General features: G+C 34.6%; 3 protein-coding genes across 3 annotated transcripts; 2 read left to right on the top strand and 1 right to left on the bottom strand.

The window, feature by feature from the left end:
- Positions 1 to 1,859: 1,859 nt before the first annotated feature.
- LOC105319346 (uncharacterized) lies at positions 1,860 to 3,920 on the top strand. Its single transcript, XM_011416848.4, has 6 exons — positions 1,860 to 2,067; positions 2,502 to 2,946; positions 3,109 to 3,180; positions 3,279 to 3,413; positions 3,617 to 3,685; positions 3,822 to 3,920. Exons 1-6 carry the CDS (start codon positions 2,013 to 2,015, stop codon positions 3,865 to 3,867), a joined length of 822 nt encoding a protein of 273 aa, XP_011415150.3. The 5' UTR covers positions 1,860 to 2,012; the 3' UTR covers positions 3,868 to 3,920.
- Positions 3,921 to 5,515: 1,595 nt separating this feature from the next.
- Positions 5,516 to 16,520, top strand: LOC105319347 (DNA mismatch repair protein Msh3). The gene is made up of 21 exons (XM_066087593.1): positions 5,516 to 5,808; positions 6,021 to 6,569; positions 6,763 to 6,879; positions 7,247 to 7,366; positions 7,771 to 7,905; positions 8,318 to 8,484; positions 8,770 to 8,876; positions 9,042 to 9,156; positions 9,315 to 9,509; positions 9,858 to 9,993; positions 10,209 to 10,393; positions 10,638 to 10,806; positions 11,061 to 11,125; positions 11,577 to 11,693; positions 11,912 to 12,019; positions 13,419 to 13,533; positions 13,762 to 13,919; positions 14,318 to 14,504; positions 14,722 to 14,842; positions 15,335 to 15,503; positions 16,328 to 16,520. Exons 1-21 carry the CDS (start codon positions 5,614 to 5,616, stop codon positions 16,428 to 16,430), a joined length of 3,333 nt encoding a protein of 1,110 aa, XP_065943665.1. The 5' UTR covers positions 5,516 to 5,613; the 3' UTR covers positions 16,431 to 16,520.
- On the bottom strand, positions 16,071 to 18,730 carry LOC105319348 (uncharacterized). Its single transcript, XM_011416850.4, has 2 exons — positions 18,595 to 18,730; positions 16,071 to 17,620 (listed from the first exon to the last, which is right to left on the bottom strand). The coding sequence occupies exons 1-2, from the start codon at positions 18,615 to 18,617 to the stop codon at positions 16,765 to 16,767; spliced, it is 879 nt and encodes a 292-aa protein (XP_011415152.3). The 5' UTR covers positions 18,618 to 18,730; the 3' UTR covers positions 16,071 to 16,764.
- Between the last annotated feature and the right edge of the window lie 1,565 nt (positions 18,731 to 20,295).

Below are 20,295 nucleotides of genomic sequence, written 5' to 3'. Positions count from 1 at the left end.
TTTTTATAATTTGAGGGTTCGATACCCCCAAAACTTGAGGCATGCAGTAATTGTTTGTATTTTTGAATGTTTGTTAAAATATTCAGACTGAATATTGTTGGAAATAATGCTTTCGAAAAATCGTACTATGTTATTTAAGAAATGATTTAAATGGAAAACTATGGTGGCATAGATCTGCCACCACTTGTCAGATAATTATGTTCACTTCTCATATGATAATGTCGACTTGTCAGATATTTATGTTAACTTGTCAGATCTTTATGTTGACTTGTCAGAAAATAACCATAGTGACTATAGAGACTCAACATTTTGTTGTCAAAGCGTGTTAGTGCCACTAACTGCCATTTACTTGTCATCTTAATACCATATAAGTCGAGATAAATATCTGACAAGTTTACATAATCATCTGACAAGTCGACATAAAGATCTGACAAGTTAACATATTTATCTGTCAAGTTGACATAAAGATCTGACAAGTTAACATAATTATCTGACAGAAAAAATAATATGGCCACTAGTTTAAAGAAAATTATCATTCATATTGTAAGTCGACTTGTCAGATAATGATGTTGTCTTGTCAGATGTTATGTCATCTTGTCAAATAATTATGTCGACTTGTCAGATAATTATGTCGACTTGTCAAATAATTAGATCGACTAAAAAGATGATTATGTCGACTTGTCAGATCCTTATGTCGACTTGTCAAAAAAATATTATTTCAAATGGATGGCACAAATTGGGCGTGGAAAGGTTAAAGTGTTGAATTCTTAACCACGTGAATAAGTGACAAGTCGACTTAAAGAACTGACAAGTCGACTTAAAGAACTGACAAGTCGACATAATTATCTGACAAGTCGACATCAAGATCTGACAAGTCGACATAATTATCTGACAAGTGGTGGCAGATCTATGCCACCATAGAAAACATTAAAAAATTAAAATATTTTACGATTGCACTAATGGACATGCACTTGTGCCATCTTATTGATCCACCTTCTTGTATTAAATGAAAAGATTAAATTTGAAAATGTATTTTACAAATAACCCAAAGGCGTTTGCGCTGTCGTGCATAAATTAGCTCATCTTTAGTTTATTGGTGGAATATTTCGGTAGCTTAAGAGTAGGACTGACTGACAGACGATTCAATAGCTTTGCATAGGGTTTGATTAATTGCATTAAGGCTCTGGTGCGATTATACAAATATTATTGACTTGAATTGTATTCTTTGAATTAAAATGAAATAATGCTTATCATAACTCGTATGTTTCAGAAAATACATATGTCATAATTTTGTTCTCTCTCAAGAAACTCAAAACTTACTACATAGATATAGCGCAATGGAATCCATACTTTTCCCCAAATTTAAAGATAACCATATAACAATTATCCTATTAAATTTTTTATAAGTTTAGCCCCTGCCCCCCCCCCCCCCCCCCCCCCCCCCCTTCAATTTGCTTATGACGCCACCGTTATGTGTGTATTCTGTAAACTACTGAATAGCTATCAAAAACGATAACACAAAAAGTCCCAATGGTTTATGAATTGAGAGACACGCGTTACTATACGAGAGAAGTACCTGTTTATATTACAAATATTACCAAATTAATTATCAATAGATCGTTCACTGGAGTGTTAGGACGTAGTATATAGGGCCGTTTTATGACCGTGTGTCAGGCCCGATGTGTATTGCACGGTATATAAACAAAGCATCGCCACCGATACACCTCTGCACCATTACCTGAAAGGGGCCCACTAAAGGAAAAGTTAGTTAGATAGTAGAACTACCAATTCTATCAGTACCTGTACTATGGACCAAGAACCCTCTCTGAAACCCCCATATTTAAGGTGTCGTCGAACGCATGTCCAAGGCATGAATAGGAAACCGACATCATTATATTCCAGATTGCTTATATCAATCGTCTTTCACTCCCATGTATTAACTTATTGTTATTTTTTTACGACAAAGTGTGTTAGTAACTTTCTGTAGTCTTTATACTTACGTATATACTACCATGAAGTCGAACATCATGGGACAGTTGATTTTTCAAGTGATATTAGCCATTATTGGTAAGTAAAATTTTGTCATTTTTTGTGTTGAGTAACAGTATTGACGAAGAGAACCATAGTCCTATTTTTAAAATCAAATTGATACAATATTAATTGCTGATTTCTTGGAATTTCTATGAAATATATGTACCAGAGTTAATATATTGGCACATTATCATCTTGTACTTTATGAAAGGGGCTCTAAAGTAACTATGTTTACGAGCTAAAGTTTCTAATTCTTTACAAATGAAAATGTAATCAAAATAGTCGTACAAACTACATTAAAAGTTTAAACCCGTCAATGATATATATCTTTCTATCTCAATATTTTGTAAATTTGATTCATTTCTGATAAAATTTTGTTTTTTTTACTTTGTTACTTTTAAATTTTTATAGATACATTGTTTTTAATTCAAAGTCTTCAATCTTTAAAGTAACACTTTTGTATTTGAAAGCGGAAGTATGTGGTCAAATTCCGGGAGAGACCCCCACAGACTTCTTGAACACAGCCCCTCAGGTCAACACCATCACCACCAGAACGGTAATGGATCGGTCCACGTCCACCGGTGGGGGCGTTTTCCCCGGGGGCACAACCACCACCCTCTTTCGACAGGGGCCCTTGGACCGCGGCTTCACCCTACAGCAAGAAAACGTTTTCCGGCAGGTGCCCGTGGATGGCATCATACCCTCGGAACCGAGACGCACCCTCCCACGAGAGTTGCCCCTTGGAGATCCTCTATCCGGACGCACCCTTACACGAGAGTTGCCCCTTGGGGATCCTCTATCCGGACAACCAGGGCGTCCTCTTCAGGTTGACCCCAGAGGTCAATGCCCAACGTTTTTGTCCAGATACGAAGGGGATATTCTCGTTATTAATCTTGTACCCGGGACATGCGACATGCAAGTATCTAAATTAGTAACGAATTATACATACGTGTATTGGACAAACATGTTTAGTAATTTAACCCGCGTATAGTTTTGAAAACCGGAGTGTGTTCGAGTTATATTTCTGATTTCTTCACGCCATTGAAACACGTTATATTGTTGTCTTCTTTGCATTAGGTTGATTTTCGTCCAAGACCAAACTCATCTCTTCCCGGCAGCTGCTGATATTCTGTTAAACACTGGCTCAGGGTCGGTAATTCAAACACAACTTTATACGTTTCTAAGATTATATCCGACTATGTTTTGTGCATATAATTTTATAATTTCAATCATTTTCATGATCGCAGACGAATTCTTTTGCCGATGGTATCGTTCCGGGGTAACTCCACCACAGAGAGCATAGCGACCGACTGTCCTATGATTCCATTGCGATATCTTGGTCCAAGGATTGTTCTGGACACTATACCAGGACGTTGTCAAATGTACTCTCTCTCTCTCTCTCTCTCTCTCTCTCTCTCTCTCTCTCTCTCTCTCTCTCTAATGATAGTTTAAAATTGACGTAGGCATGATATATCAGTCAGGGTTAGATTGCATTGAACGGAATGAATCTAGTACATGTAATTAAACCAATAATGATAGAGAATGATATTTATTAACAGAAATCTGTATTTGTTTTTTATTCCAGAGTTCTTGGAATTAGAAGGTTTCCTATTTTAGATCAACCAGACGTCCCAGGGTTTCCAGCCGAGCCAAGGTCAATACCAATATCGTTATCATTGTCAATTAACTTCTCCAGAATAGAAAGCTGGTTGGGATGTAATCTAAAGCTCATTTCATGATGAAATTAATAACCGTTTTCAATGTTTGTTTTTTTATGTAATGCATTGCAGATGGGTGACAAGAGCTGTATTCGAAAGAACAAGCGGTATACTTTGAGTCAACGTGTGACGAAATATTGTAAACCAATAAATGTGTTTAGTTCATATGCAGTTGCAATGTGTCTTCATTTTTTTAATAATAATACAAAACACATAAAAAATACATCTGTGTTCAGAGTTTGGATGTCGATATTCAAATGTTGGCAACGAAAAGATTACATGATCAATGTGCTTAAAACATTCTGTTTGCTAAATATCCTCCCTCCTCATCAACCTCTCAAAAAATAAGAAGTGAGAGAGAGAGAGAGAGAGAGAGAGAGAGAGAGAGATGTATGCAAGTAATTAATATAGTTTTGTAAATACAGTCGTAAAATTAGTCCTACTCTCTCTTCTGTGGAAATAGATAGCATCCGAAAGGATTGTTAACCAAGGCCAGTGAAATTGATCAGTTAAATCGATCTCTTGGTATTTCTTGACACAGATGTCTCTCCATATTTCAAATCTATGAAATGTAAACTTTTTTAATGTCTCTCACTTACCCGTAGCTGTAGATACTTAGTTTACGGGAAATTTAGGTTGCAATTGATATATACAGTAGTTTTCCCCAAAAATTACACTTATTCAACGGCTAATATTTACCCATAGCTAAAGGTGCAAAATAGATTTTTTCCACTTTAAATTTAAGACAGCTATATATATAGGCTCAACATAATTAACTATGCTAGGTTAGACATTAATTTTCATAACCTATATATTTCATCGGTTGAATTCGAACTGCTCCAAACACCTCCTTCCCGCGTATAAACAAAATAATATGAAAAACTTGTATGATTGTCTGACTACAGAAATATGTTTGGTTGTTTAAAGAGGGCTAGGCAAAGGCAGAAAGTATGCAGCGTCCACCAAAACATGATATGGCGCCCGCCAATAACCTATTCTTTTAGTTGTCATGAGTATGTCTTTAAAAAAAAAAAAATTCTTTTACGATATTTTAATTGAGAAGCAACATTTCAATAAATTATTCTACAGACCCTTCTAAACAGATAAAACGACAACTACTGAATTTATATACTGAATTATATTAATATTATAAGATTATTTTTTCAACCCTTCATTTCTGAGATCAAAGTATTAAAGCCATTTTGCATTGCAAACTGCGATAAATATGTAGTATATACTACTAGATATATAGTTTCATTTTAATGTGTTTGATATACCAAATTTTACGAATCAATTATCGAATCGATTGAACCAATTTAATATTAATTTAAAACGGATTTTGAAGAAATGAATTGATAAATGCAGATTTCATTGGCAAAACCAAACTTTCAGTACTTTTAGTACTTTCACTATGTTTGTTACTGACTGTCTACAGAAATATGTTGAAAGAGGGCGAGACAAACCAGAGAATTATGTAGCGCCAATCTCATGATTTGATTTGGCACCCGCCAGAAAGTTATTCTTTCAGTTCTAGACCCCTAGCTACGCTAAATCTGCATGCATTTATCAATTCATTTCTCCCGTTTTAAATTATTCAAACAATGTTATTTTTTATTTTTTGGAGTCGAGGTGTTTTTTGGGGTTTACATACAACGTAAATTAATCTTTTAAAATAGATTTCTATGCAAGATTGACAATAGTACTGTAGCTCTACGGGAATATTTTCTCGCGTCACAAGAAACCGGAAACTCCGAATCCAATTTGACTATTATTTTTCACACTGTAAGAAATTTCAGCCCCCCTTGCCTCTGCAAGGCCACAATCTTCGCTATCATGACCATATTAGAGGACCATAAAGTCTAAAATGTCGAAAAAGAAAATAAGTCTGACTAAATTAAAGACTGTCGCTGAAAAAGGTGGCGAGAAGAAACCCAAACAGATCACAATTTCAAAGTTCTTCTCGGCTCCCAAGTCGCCAGTCGTTGCGCAACAGGAGAGCGGGGATGCTTCTGTTGTTGTCGTCGTTGACGATGAATCACTAAAGAAACAAGACACAGCGGTAAGACAGGTCTAATCCGGGGATAGGTGATTGAAGCAGGACGCAAGCTTTATGTTGGTCACTACTGGTGCTGACAAATCAATACATTGAAATAGTATAATATACTATATTAAAGGGCAAGACAATTAATCACATATACATCAATGTTTTTAAATTTGTTTTTATCTACACATAATATTTATATTCACTGAATATTAACTGCTAATTTTTAGTGTACAAAAGGAGGAAAGAAAAGATTAAAAGAAAATGGCCAAGTAACACATGAAAGCAAAAGAAAATGTGTCCGCTCCAGTGATAACCAACCCTCTACATCAAATGACCTACCTATCTCATCCAAGGAAGAATTCAGTACGCAGGATAAACACACCAGATTGTCAGCCTCCACTCAAACCAAACTAGACAGGTTTCAGTCAGATGAGGTCGTAGACTCTACAGAGATCAGAGATATAACATCCTATGTCCCAAGGCAATCTATAGTTAACATAAGTATTGACGATGATCTGAATCAAGTCGGTAAAAATGCTGTTATTCCTGTAAGTGACGATGAAGACGAACCTTCTACCTCAGCACCTGGTTTCGGTTTAAAGAAGTTTGCTGCCACTCAGAGCAAACACAGTGGAAAGACCTCTGTCAATAAAAGAACCAAGACCAAATACACTCCCCTAGAGCAGCAGTATATAGAACTAAAGGAGAAGTACCCAGACACACTGCTGTTTGTGGAATGTGGATACAAGTACAGGTTCTTTGGGGAAGATGCTGAGGTTTGTATTTTATATGTACTAGCAATGAGATTGTTATATACAGTATATGTATATTTTTAAGCATTTTCATGGTATTCTACAAATATCGAAGGACTGTCTATCACAAAATCAGATTAATATTAGTAATTTGAAAAATTGTCATACCTACATGTACTGTTTTTCTCATTCTGTATAGTTTATATCCATTTTTCAGAATGCTGCACATGTACTAAAGATCTACTGCCACCAGGACCACAACTTCATGACGGCCAGCATCCCTGTCCATCGCCTGTTTGTCCATGTCAGGAGACTGGTAGCTGCGGGATATAAGGTTTGGAATTTGATATTCGAGGTATTTAGCCAGTACAAATGATAAACCAAGCCTATTATAAACCTGTATTTACCATTTATGCATAGATAAAATTGCTGTCGTATTTATAATATTTCATTATAGTAGATACACATATAAATTGAAAACCTTACACATACTGGTACATGTGATGATTACCAGTAGATGATTTATATGTATTATGTATGTCTTAACAATGGAGCCTGGTTTATCTGGACTCCTTTTGTTCCTAATTAAATCCTACTTAAATTATCTGGATATTAAAGTGAAGCATCAGGATATCCCAAAGTGGCTGCTATTGTCTTAATACTTAGTAAAGATTAATATGATGGAATGCTTTCTCTTGTAGGTGGGGGTAGTGAAGCAGATGGAGACAGCAGCCCTAAAGGCCTGTGGGGACAACAAAAGTGGGCCATTCACCCGACAACTTACAGCCATGTACACCAAGTCTACCTTGTTTGGTCAAGATATCCTTTCTGTAGATTCTACCAATTTGAGGGTTTAATGGGTTATTCCCCTTTTGTTTAATGTAAACCAACTTTTATTTGCAGTTGAAGAATTATGCTCAGTTTCATGAGAATGTCATTCTCACAGATTTTTTTGGCCATGAACTTGTCTTGTAATGGTCTTCATATATGTCAAAGTTAATCTACTTATGATCTATCACAAAATTTAATCATTGTTAATCAGTAAATCACTAGTTTTAACTGTTAATTCAAGTGGCTGTGAGTAAGATATTGCCTCTTGCTATAACATTTACATTAAATATGAAGTAATTTCAGCAACCTTTCCTCAATTCAAACTTTGAGAGTATAGGTATACATATCCTGGTATCTCTAAAAGTTTATGAATTTTCTTTAATGTATCAAACATGTGGACCCAGTTAATTTCTCTGAGGAACTTCAAGGGGAGATAAATGTGGAGGAGAGCTGTAGCAGCGAGTACCTGATGTGTGTGTATGATGTTCCTTGTGACCGGGATGTCAAGCACCAAACTATAGGTATCCTTGTAAGTCTGATACTTATATAGCTACAGAGGTAGATATTAAGTAGTCAAAACAGGTATTACACATGCTCTACTATCATAATTTAGAGCAGAACAAATTTAAAGTTACTTTTAAGCAGAAAAAAAAACTTGAACTGACTTTTAAGCTAATACAGTGTATGATGTATTGGAAAAAACTTTAAATTTTTTTAATGTAAATGATTATCAAATTGGGAACATATAAAAACATATTTTAAGTTCATGTATCCTGGAATAATGCTAAGCATATCAAATTTATCATAATGATGCATGTTACCCTGTTAAATTGAGGAGGATTATCTCTGATCGAGTATCTTTTCCTTTTAAGTCTGTGACTTATAGGTTATTGTAAGTCAAGATACACTATATTTTTGACATCAGTATTCTTGTGTTTTAGGCTGTGCAGCCATCGACAGGGGACGTAATCTATGACAGTTTTGAAGACTCGGATCTCCGGAGTCAGCTGGAGACAAGAATCCTCCACATTCAGCCTGTGGAACTCCTTAGCAGTAAGACACTCTCTGATGCCACCCAGAAACTGTTGTCAGACATTGCAACAATGAGGTAAATGTCTCAGGAAAAGTGTGAAAACATTTTTTTTATAAAAAAAAAAATATATTGTGGATCTGTTCAGATTCGAGCCTAAACCTAAAATTTTTGAAATTGAAAAATAACTTCAAGAAAAGTTAGTTGTAGTAATAGAAGTTGGGGTTGATAAATTGGTAAATGTAATACATTGTATTTACTGTAGATGTATAGATATCAGTTGATTTTGAAGAGTGCTTGTTATATGGATTGGCCAAAAGTCAATTTTCTACAAAAAAATCTTTCCTGAACTTTTTATCACAGATCGACTGATGATGATAGATTGCGACAAGAGTTTTGTGATGATGAGGTGTTTGAATTCAGATCAGCGTTTACGAGAGTGTCTGACTTCTACAAGAAGCATGGGAAAGGTAGATTATACATTGTATATATCTTGAGTGTACACGTACATGTAAAATGTTTCAAGCATGAAGGCATAAATATTTAGGGGATCATGGAAAAAAAACCAACCTATGTTCCTATTTATCATTAGGATTTAATGCTAGTATATATGCCTCCGTGTGTATGTTTTGTAGACCCCTCAGTGCTACAGCTAGTGATCAATCTTCCCTATGCTGTCATTAGCTGTCTAGCTGCTGTGCTGAATTATTTAGAAAATTTTGGCCTTCAGAAGGCTTTACAGGACACAAGGTAAAGGAGTCAAAAGAGCTGGTAGGAACTTCTCATGGAAAAACATTATCGTAAACACAACAGCTGATATCCTTAAGCTTTTTGTAGTACAAAAACAAAAACAATGTTGTGAAAATATAGATTAATTGTTTATCACAAGAGTAAACAATTGATTTCAGTAACTTCAGCCAGTTTTCTGAAAAGTCCAAGTATCTTTATCTGCCTGGGAACACGGTGAGAAATTTGGAACTCTTCTCTAACCAGAATGATGGCAAAGAGAAGAACTCTGTCTATTGGTTGATGAATCAGACTGTGACAAAGTATGGAAGCAGGAAACTCAAGGCCTGGCTAGCCTGCCCCTTAAAGGACAACAAGTAAGGGAAAAGTCGCTATAGAAGTCTAGATAAAGTTTCCTTGTTTTAAAGGCAATATGTCCAGATTTCCAAAATTAGCAGTGCTTTGCAAAAATGTTTTTTACAGTTATTTAGTGTAACACTTGTAGATAAACTTGTTAAATGTATTAGCACAATGCTTCATATTTACTGTACATATATGTACATGCACATGTATTTAATATTGTATGTTTATCTAGTAATGCATAAAAAATGTTTTTTCCTGAAAAATATGTTCTCCATCTGTTAAGCTAGTAAATTGTGTTTGGCAAATCATTGAAAATATTTTCTCTAAATTAAGAAGAAATAAGTTATACATTTCATTTTCAGAGAAATTCTTCAGAGACAGGAAGCAGTGAATACAATACTAGACAATTTGAACTGTAGTGTTTTAACCAAACTAAGGAGTGTCCTTGGAAAATCTCCAGACTTAGAGAGGGGACTTTGCTCAATTTACCATGAAAAGGTTGATTTCTTAAATTTTATATGATTAATAAAGCTAATAAATCATGCATAATAAACACATGCATTATTAAAGAAAATTATAATGATAAAGACTTTATGGTGTCCATTAAACTCCATATTACATGTAACTTATCCTAACAGCTTTGTTTCTAACCATATTGTCCTGCTTACCAGTAAATTACAGTGTATATCAGGTTTTTTTCTGTTTGCTTGCAGTGTAGTGTTCAAGAATTGTATGTAGTCTGCAGGTCCCTATCAGCAGCTCTATGTGAAGTCGAGGCCATGAAGAAATGGTTGACAGAAAATTCCTGCTCATTGTTGCTCAGTTTATTCAATGAGATTCCAGATCTTCTCTCAGATGTCAATCAATTTAAGGAAGCACTCAACGAAGCTGCTGTCAAGTTAGTTATAATGAACAATATGAATATGTTTTATAGACAACACCTAACAGTACCGGTACTTATCGTATACATGTACATGTATGTAACTATAAAAAATCTCTTTTACTGCCTAAAAGATGTATTAGTAAATAATTTGTATAGTAAAAGGGTACTTGTAGTCTAGCTATTCCACATAAACTGTATCAGACACACATTTTATCACTACAACAGAGGAACCTTACTGAAAATTTCATTTATTTTATAGAGCTAATGATAAGACCAATATTTTCACTAATGAGGACGATTTCCCAGACATTAGAAAGAGGAAGAATCAGATTGAGACTGTCAGGAGAGAAATCGTTGATCATCGACGGGAAGTTAGAATCGCGCTTCGTCAGCCGTCTTTGGATTATGTCACAGTAATGGGAGTAGAGGTTAGTGTTTAATTTTCATTACTTTGTTATTGAATTTGTTAGAAAGCTTTGAATAAAAATTTCTTACTGTATATAATTTTTAGTCAGACTGGCATTGTTTTTGGTTAAGTGAAACAATGTACTGCCCTTTATATAACTGTGTAACTTCTTGAGTAAAGATCATAGGAATAGTAAAAAGATTAATTGCAGCATTTTCTGACTTAGACAGAACATGTGCAGCACATATTTTGATGTGAAATTTGGTTTGCCTTCAGTATCTTATAGAAGTGAAGAATGCCCACATGAACCTGGTTCCCAAAGACTGGTTCAAAATTAACAGGTAGTAAATATTTTTTTGTATTTGTAAAATTTTGTGTAGATATTAAGCATTGTGAGATTAGGATAAATTAAAAATGATTAGAAACTGCATTTTATTTCACAATAACCATATATATAAGTGATTTTGAAAAAAAATAATTAAAAAATAAAATAACACTAAAATAACGAAATTAAATCCTCAACCAATATATCTTCTTCTACAGAATACTGTACATTCCTTATATTTCGCAAGTACTTACTTCCGCGATCCCGCTGTTTAGTATAAAATCGTGAGACTATAAAATCACGAATGCAGAACTTTCATCCTTATTTCCTATAGTTCTCAACTCTAAGAAAAATAATGGCGACATTTTTAAATCCGCGCAGGGTGCTTCTCGCAATTTTACACGGATATTAATTCCTCGTGTTTAATAAGGAATCTACAGTATCTATCAGATTCTTTTCATTCTCAGCACAAAGGCTGTGGGCAGATTTCACTCGCCGTTCATTCAGGATAAAGTGAAGGAGCTGAGCCAGTTACAGGAACAGCTGGTGCTAGACTCCCAGGCAGCATGGCTGTCATTTTTACAGTGAGGTCTTGATTTTGAATTTTCATTTTAGTGTACCTAGTAAATCTTTTATTAAGTAATCACTGTTGAAGAAATAAAGGTTCGTTACAAAGTAGTTTCATATTCAATGACAATTACATACATTATCGTTATATGTAAAATGATTTTTTTAATGACATAGAGAATAATAATGAAATCTGTGAAGATGATTTTCATAAAAAACATGATGTGTTTTTCAGACAGTTTAATGATGGATTTAGGAGATACAAAAAAGCAGTAGATCATCTAGCTTCCTTTGATTGCTTGTTTTCCCTGGCTTCTGTGGCTAAGGGTCAAGGCTTCTGCAGGTACAGTACTGCAAATAAATTGTTCATATTAAAGTAGTCCGAGTATCGCACTACGTCATAATACAGATTTTACAATATTGGTTCGACTTTTACAAAGCGTTTTAGATACCCGGTATTGATTTTGCTCTACATCGCTGTTGTAAACAATGGCAATAATAAGCAATTAGAGCGGTAATATATGTATTCTATGAGAGATAGGAATGATTAATGTTGAGAAACTCGATTCTGTTAAAGTAAAATGAAAAACGAAGTTTCTGATTAACCAGGATCTCAGGTATGCTTATATTTTCTTTGTTTTGACACACCCCCCCCCCCCCCCCCCCCGAATTTTTCTTTTACTAAAACCGGTTTAAGTTTAGAGACAGATGCTATTTCGAATTTAATCGATCGTCAATTAATTAATGTTTAAATGATATCTAACATTGTTGACAGATCTAGGCAGAAAACTGTAGCAAAATGTGATTTTTACGGATTTTTTCGTCAGGGTCTACTTGGTTTAGAGCTTATAGCGTGAAAAGTAATCCGTCAACATATAATTTATTTTACCGAATCCTTTTTCTAAGATGTCAATCTACAGAATAAACACCATGAATTTAAGTTTGAGTCCATAAAATAATTAAAAAATTACCAAATGCGATACTAGCATTGCATTTTTTGTATTCTATTTTGATACATCAGGTCCATAAAGCGTACTTACTTACAAAAATTTGCTCAAAATTATTGATGAGATATGGCTTAAATAAATATTTATACTCTATTTTCTATGTTCAGTTCTAATTTTCCCAAAATTGGTAATTATTTTTAGGAAAAAAGGGACGTCTGGCAAATTTCATAATTGTCAATAATTTTCGCAAGGGGGTACACCCGTCTGAGAGGTGATAACAAACAAACTAGCATGTAAACATACATATTTTATTTTGTATATGTATTGCTAGAATGTATATTTATCATTTAAAGCTAAGCTTTTAATGATTGAGCCCATTTAGTGCCGAGTATAGGACTACCTTAATCATCTACATTCTACAGAGTAATGTCTGTCCATTAACATTTAACATAAGTTGATATATAAATTGGAATTTGATCACAATTGAAACTTTAATTCTATGATGTTCATCAAGTAATGCAAACTAATTGTGCGCCAATATCTCACTCAGTAGAATCACATCAATACATATTGATACTGTAGACCCTCAAATCATGATTTTTAATGATACAAAAAATGATGAAGAATTTTATCCCAGGTACCTTAAATAGACTTGGTGGATAACTACATTACACTGCTGTCATGAAAAATTGTGTTCAATTGTTATATCAACCAGCATATTGGTAAATATGAAGTGCCATTGAAGCACACAGCATTGTTATGTTTATAAGTGTCTTTGTGACAATGTGTTTGTAGGCCACAACTGGTTGCTGATGATATGTGTATCGAGATCAAACAAGGTAGACACCCTGTGATTCAGCACCTGATTGGAGAGGGGGGTCAGTACGTGGCCAATGACACAGATCTACAGGTAAGTGTGTGTAATATACTGCTCTATGTAACACCTGTGTCTTTGAGGGGGGTCAGTACTTGTCCCATGATACACATCTGGGTGTGGGTGTGCTATATATCAATATATTTCTACCAATAAGGTAAAGGTAAAAATCAAAAACACAATTTGAAAAATATATGACACAAAAGCTCTGTAATACACTTATGAATTTATCTGTGGGTGTAATTTTTCACATGTTATGAACAGGATTCTGCAGAGAGAGTAATGATAATCACAGGCCCCAACATGGGAGGTAAAAGTTCCTACATCAAACAAGTGGCCATCATCTGTATCTTGGCTCAGATAGGATCCTACGTACCAGCCGATTCTGCTAGATTAGGTATCCTGGATGCTGTTTTTACAAGGTAAATGAGTGATAAGACCCAATCTCTTATGTACAGAAATTTAGGAGAGTCAAACTCATGCATGAACATAAATAATCTTGGTAGAAAATGTAGGATGTACAGAAGTTTTTGGGCTTCTATGAACATTTTTTTCAAAACTTCTTTATAAACTCTTGAATCCGTAGAGGGATAAAGTACATTTATAGGTTCTGAGGAGTTTGTTGTAAGCAGTGTTCACTGTAAATAGGCAGCTATTTGTTTGATTCATTGCATGATTGAAAGTTGTTTCTGGTACATGTACTTATTCTTAAGTTACTCTATTAAGCAATAAATTTTGTGCACAAATTCTGTTTTGACATGATCAACAACTGTATTTGTTCTAAAGCAGTATTTTAAAAGTGTTTGTGACTGTTTACAAGGATGGGGGCGGCTGATGAGATTTTCAGTGGGCGTAGCACCTTCATGGTGGAACTTCAGGAGACGTCGGACATTTTATCTCAAGCCACCTCCCGTTCCCTGGTAATTCTGGATGAACTGGGCAGGGGAACCAGTACGCACGATGGTGTGGCCATCGCATACGCCACTCTGGACTACTTTATATCAAAGGTAGAGTACTTAAAATCCATGAGAAATCGCATTAATAACATTAATTGAATTTATCTTTTGCACACAACTGTGTTTGCGAAAAAGTTAAACATAATCTGTGAAAAATAATAAGATCTACCTACTGGCAATCTTGTACAATGCATTTTGAAAATAATATTAAGATTATGAGTATGATGTTGAGATTTGTTATTAACCATAGATTTTTTTGGTATTTCAGATTCAGAGTCTAACATTATTTGTTACACATTATCCTATTTTGGCTGAGTATGAAAAGCTTTACCCAACTAATGTCGGAAACTTTCACATGGGATTCATCGTCAATGAAACTGATGCATCAGGTACTGTTTAGATATAAGTTGAAATATGGGATATGAGAAAATGGTCTGTTAAAAAATAAATGCATGAACATGCACTCTTACTTAATATATCACACACAAGTCTTGCTCACTATTTACATCATATTACATGATTAATTTTGTTTAAATCCTTCTGAGCATTGCCTTGTTAGTGTTATTGTATTGAGTTGCCATTAATGTCATTTAAATGTTTACATGCAGATGATAATGATGCTAGTCAGTAGTGGCAATTTGTATATTTTAAACAACCTAGATGTTGAGAGGGATAACGTGATAGTGAATATATACTTGTATTGGAATCATGCTGATCATTATGTAGCACACATAATATTTGAGAAAGTGCAACTGTGAAACAATTTTATATGTAAGCTTTGTGATAAGATTTCCATTACATGTACATATATAGTGCTTTTTAAATATTTGACATTGTAAGAATAATGACATTATAACCTTTCTATCCATTGTTGAATGCAGCTAGTGATGACCGGAAACAGACCATTACTTTCTTGTACCAACTGGTCCGAGGAATGGCAGCTCGGAGTTATGGATTAAATGTAGCCAGGCTTGCTGGTATACACCATGACATCATCCAGGGAGCAGAGCTGTTGTCATCACAGTTAGAAGAGAGGGTTCAGAAGAGAAGGTTTGTACCTCAGAACACAATGCAGGATACCGTGGTTTCATTATATTTGTGGGCATTAATGTTTCGTTGAATCGGACTTAGCGAAAAGTTTTAATGATACGTAATTTGTGGCCAGTGATCCTATCAACGTTGCTTTATAATGACCATTTACTCAACATCATAATCTATTAGAAATGGCACTAAACGTACAATCATGTATATTTTTGAAATGACTGTAACTGTTTAGTATACTGTAGAAGTAGAAATATTCATTGAGGATTTAATTTCATTTTTTTCTTTGGCAGTACATGTATAAATCAACAAAACTAAATCCATGACGAATTTTTAACCAAAGTATTAATGAATACGAAGATATTACGATAGAACAAAATTAAATGCCAACGGAATTTTATTTGGTTAAAAAACAACGAAAATATGTTCTTCTACAGTACATGTATCACATGTATTAGGTCCTTGGGGGATTTAACTAAATGATGTTAACATGAAAATGTAGGAGTTGTTATTTCCATACCCTTCTATAAAACACATACATGTAGTTTCATACAATTTATTTTTTTCCACATCCAAATAACACCACCCCCAGTAACAAATGCTAACAATAAATCTGTTATCTACAATTCACCTAATATAATGAATGTAACAAAGTATTCTAATTAGAAATTGAAAAGGGTACATACAATATCCTTTTTAATGAATTGTGATTCTAAATATTAGAAATACATGTAGAGCATAAAGATGACTTCAACTCATCTACTTTAAAAACATTTTTAAAACTTAAGTATTTTAAAAACTTTTTAATTACAAAAAATATATTTTTCTCTTAGATTTCAGTTAGAGGCCTTCCAGAACCTGATGTCAACAACACGTGACCAGGAATTGATTGGATATACTAAGACATTCATTAAATCTTATGACGCAGCTGATTGAAATTATCAATGTAAGACTGAATAATGACACTGTGGTTGTATGGGTTTTTGCTGCCGATAGAAAATAAAATTAATAATTTTTCATACAAAATGTGTTATTTTTTCATTGACCAGTTCATGATTAACACAACAAATTTTGAAAGTATGAAAGCTGTGACAAAGCATTTACCTACAAAATATTCATAAGCACTGTAGGTCGTATAAAATAACAACGCTGATTATTGACTTGCATACTTGCTTGTTCACATGCACATACATTCTCTAAATATGAACGTACAACGGTGTAATCTGATTCAGTCAACGTGCGTCGTCAACTCTGCTCTTGGAGCTGCAATTCAGGGATCTGTTTTACAGCGTAAAGTAGAACGATTTTCCGCAACGTTACACCAGGTCTTTAAGTTAACAAACACAATATCTACAACATCTCCCACTGGGAGTTTTAGGGAAGAATGAGGAAAATACCCGCCCACTTCAGCAAAGAAACGCTTAAACTGTTCTAGTTTATCAGCACTTTTGGTAAAATCAACATAAGTGCCAGTTTTGACTAAGAACTCGATAGTCCAAACATCAACGGTCAATCTCCCAGAAACTAGGTCATCTCTCAGAGATTCCAGCACCTGAAGTTCCGATCCCTCCACGTCTATTGAAAAATAATGCACGTGATGCACGTCTATCTTATTTAGCACAGACTTCATTGGATAGCACGGCACCTTTATGACCTCGGGACTGTTAAGCAGCCGTTCGGGTTTCTCGGCATCAGTTCTCGCACCAAAGATGTCGTCCTTCACGAAGTCAACACTTTTTTCTGTATTGGAGATACATCCACACAGTCTCCAGACATTCCGCATGTGGCTGTCGATTTGTCGACACAAGTCTGGGTTTGCTTCGACCAGAAGGCCGTGCCATCCATGTTTTCGCTCCAACCAGAGGGTGTTAGAGTGGTGAACCCCATCGAACGCTCCTATTTCTATAAAGAAGCCGCCAGTTTTATGGAATATATCGAACACCGCCTCATGCCCCGCTTGTGAGTATTTATCGTCAAGATTGTTTTCAATTTGTAATGGATTAGGAGCTATCAAATGTTTTTCGAGGTCGTTGTTAGCGTAGTTGTAAAAGATGTAAACTAGCGAGAATGTAAAAATAGCCACAAAACTTATCAGTCGGTTGTTTTTCTTCCAGTACTTTGCCAAACTGAAACAAAGAGGTGGTTTTTAGAATACTAGTATTGTTTGACTACACAGGCGAGTATTATTAGGTAGGGGTTAACTTTTTTCTATTATAAGAAATCGGGTAACGTCAGGTGCCTGTGTTAGTCTATAGGCCCTAAACTTTGCAGACAAACCTATATGAAATTAGAGAGCATTTGAATGACCAAACTCATGTTCACCCATTCACATGAGCATTCTTTTTACAAAATTGATTTGACTCCATTCCCCCTCTTTTTTTATAAAGCACATTTTAGAAAAGACGCATCGAATTTTTGATGTATGGACAAAGTCTGTACCTACACAATATGCATATGTCATGTTCGGTCTTATGAAATATTAAAGCTGAATATTGACTTGTATACTTGCTTGTTCCTATGCAAAATATTTTATATGTGTCGAATATTACTTTTTTTTAAGTTGGCTAATTTAATAATTTTCAACTTACTTTGTGTGGCTATGAGTGTGGATAACGGAAAAATAACAAAATGTCGCCTTATTATTATGATATCTTTCCAATCTGAAAATAATGAATGAGCCAGGTCCGTAAAACTCGGGGAAGGGCTTTTGTGGCCGGCTAAAAGTACGAAAACTCTTTTTATTTTCCTAATAACATCTAAAATTTGAAGTGACACCCCCCCTTTTCCCATCCGAGCTACAGAATGGCTTTACTTCGGCTTTGTTACAATGAATTTTATCCCCCATTTCTAAACAGTGAACTATTTTTTCATGAGTAAACCTTTCTTTAAGCACGTCAATGTAAATTTTGCAAGTGAAATATTTATTAAAAATTGCAGCATTTAAAATCTTAAGAGTTTCAAATCTTCAGTACAAAGAAACATTCGTCTTCAGCGTGGCATTCATCTTTTTTGCAAAGCATGCATGGTCATTTAAGTACATACATGTATACCGGTATTCTGTTAAGTTATGGTAAAAATAAATAAAGTTTTTTTTTCTTACCAGTGATCGGGGGTAGTCCCCATGTTGAGCACCGACTTGCTTTGAAACAGACTGAGAACATACTGTTTTTGTTATGGATTTAATGTGTACAATCTTCTTTAAAAATCGTTAATGCTGGTATTATATGACAGTTCCATTGAATTAAACAAACGGGCATTTAAACTCTGAAAACGCTGAACTCCCTCCCTGCCAAAAATTAAAAGTCAGCGTGTATAATTTTGTATTTATTATAAGGTTATTTAGTCACCTGAATGTTCAGTTCAACGCATTACAAAAGGTCACTCGGGACTAGGGTGTGAGGGGAATTTTGTTTGCGATGGGGATGCTTATTTTCAGTAACCTTTCTTTGTAAATTTTCTAAGTTTAATGAATTTCCAAAGGAGAGGGTTTAAAATCTCTTATCCCCTCTAGATCTCCATGTGCAAAGGGTTAGTCAAGTGACCTTTTGATATCCGTTTTCGCCCATAGGGTAACATCCGATTCAAGTCCCCGTTATGTTTAATATTTTGTACAAAGCCTACGAGTTTATTATCAGGTTGTGGAAATGCATTTATGATTCATTATTGTTCTATTAACTGTATTTTCGTCAGAGTAAAAAAAATTGTATGATCGATTATTGAATTTTATAACTCGCTACATTCGTACGATATACATGTACATGTACCAGTACGGTACTACCGTATTTCGAACGCTCTGTTTTCTTTTTATTTACATATTTTTATATCTATCAAGTATGGTTCCTTCTATTTCTTTAAAATTAACTAACAGGACTGAAATCTATACGTCCCGTTTATCGATTCGTTGAAACCTACAGCGACCTAAGAAAAATCACAGACTGCACGAAACAATCATGAAGATGTCAGACTCAAATTCCCAATGGAGACGAGTTGGCTGTTCTTTTCGCTAACGTACTGATGTACATTAACAGTAATTTAGTTAATTGAACTAACTTTTTACAATCAGTTTATTAATTTATTAAAAGACAGATGCAAATATAAACAATAAAATGCTTTCTTTGATAGCTTTCCGTTATGATGGTAGCGATCATTGCAGAAAAAAAATTACATATTAACCCGCCAACGCGGATTATGTATTTTTCTGCAATGTCGCCACCTTCATATCCGGCTTCTGAATCACCAAAGAAAGCATTGCATTGTTTAAGTATATAATTTGTTACACTCGTTAACACTTCTGTATGCGTAATAGTGCTTAAAATGTTTTTAAGAATAATAGGGATTTCATCACTATCTTATCATCACATCTCCACGAAGATTCGAGCATGTATGTAATAGCGAATACAGCAGGTTTCGTCCACCACTACACCCCCCCTTTCCCCAAAAAATAATTAAACCCCATATTTTATATAAAAACAAAAATGTATATTATACGTATATTATTTAAATAAACACAAAAAAAAAATGATTAGAATAGTTAACAATTCGGGAAAAAATATGTGTTACAAATATAAGTTTGTGTGCGCATGTATACCTTAAGTAAGACATTTCGATTTTATTATTCTTGATCAATGTACGTCCGGACAAATGAATGCGCACAATGCGAAACGACGTAAGACAATATACTTATAGTATGACCGTTTGATTAAAATCGGGACAGTTAATTAAGGATCTTTAATTTGTATAGATGTCGTAGGGAAATTTTTGTTTGAACTGTTAAAACTGCTTTCCAACATATAAATGTTTT

This window comes from Magallana gigas, chromosome 6 (genome assembly GCF_963853765.1).
Source record: "Magallana gigas chromosome 6, xbMagGiga1.1, whole genome shotgun sequence".
Lineage (NCBI taxonomy): Eukaryota > Metazoa > Mollusca > Bivalvia > Ostreida > Ostreidae > Magallana > Magallana gigas.
This window is presented reverse-complemented; position numbering and strand designations above follow the sequence as displayed.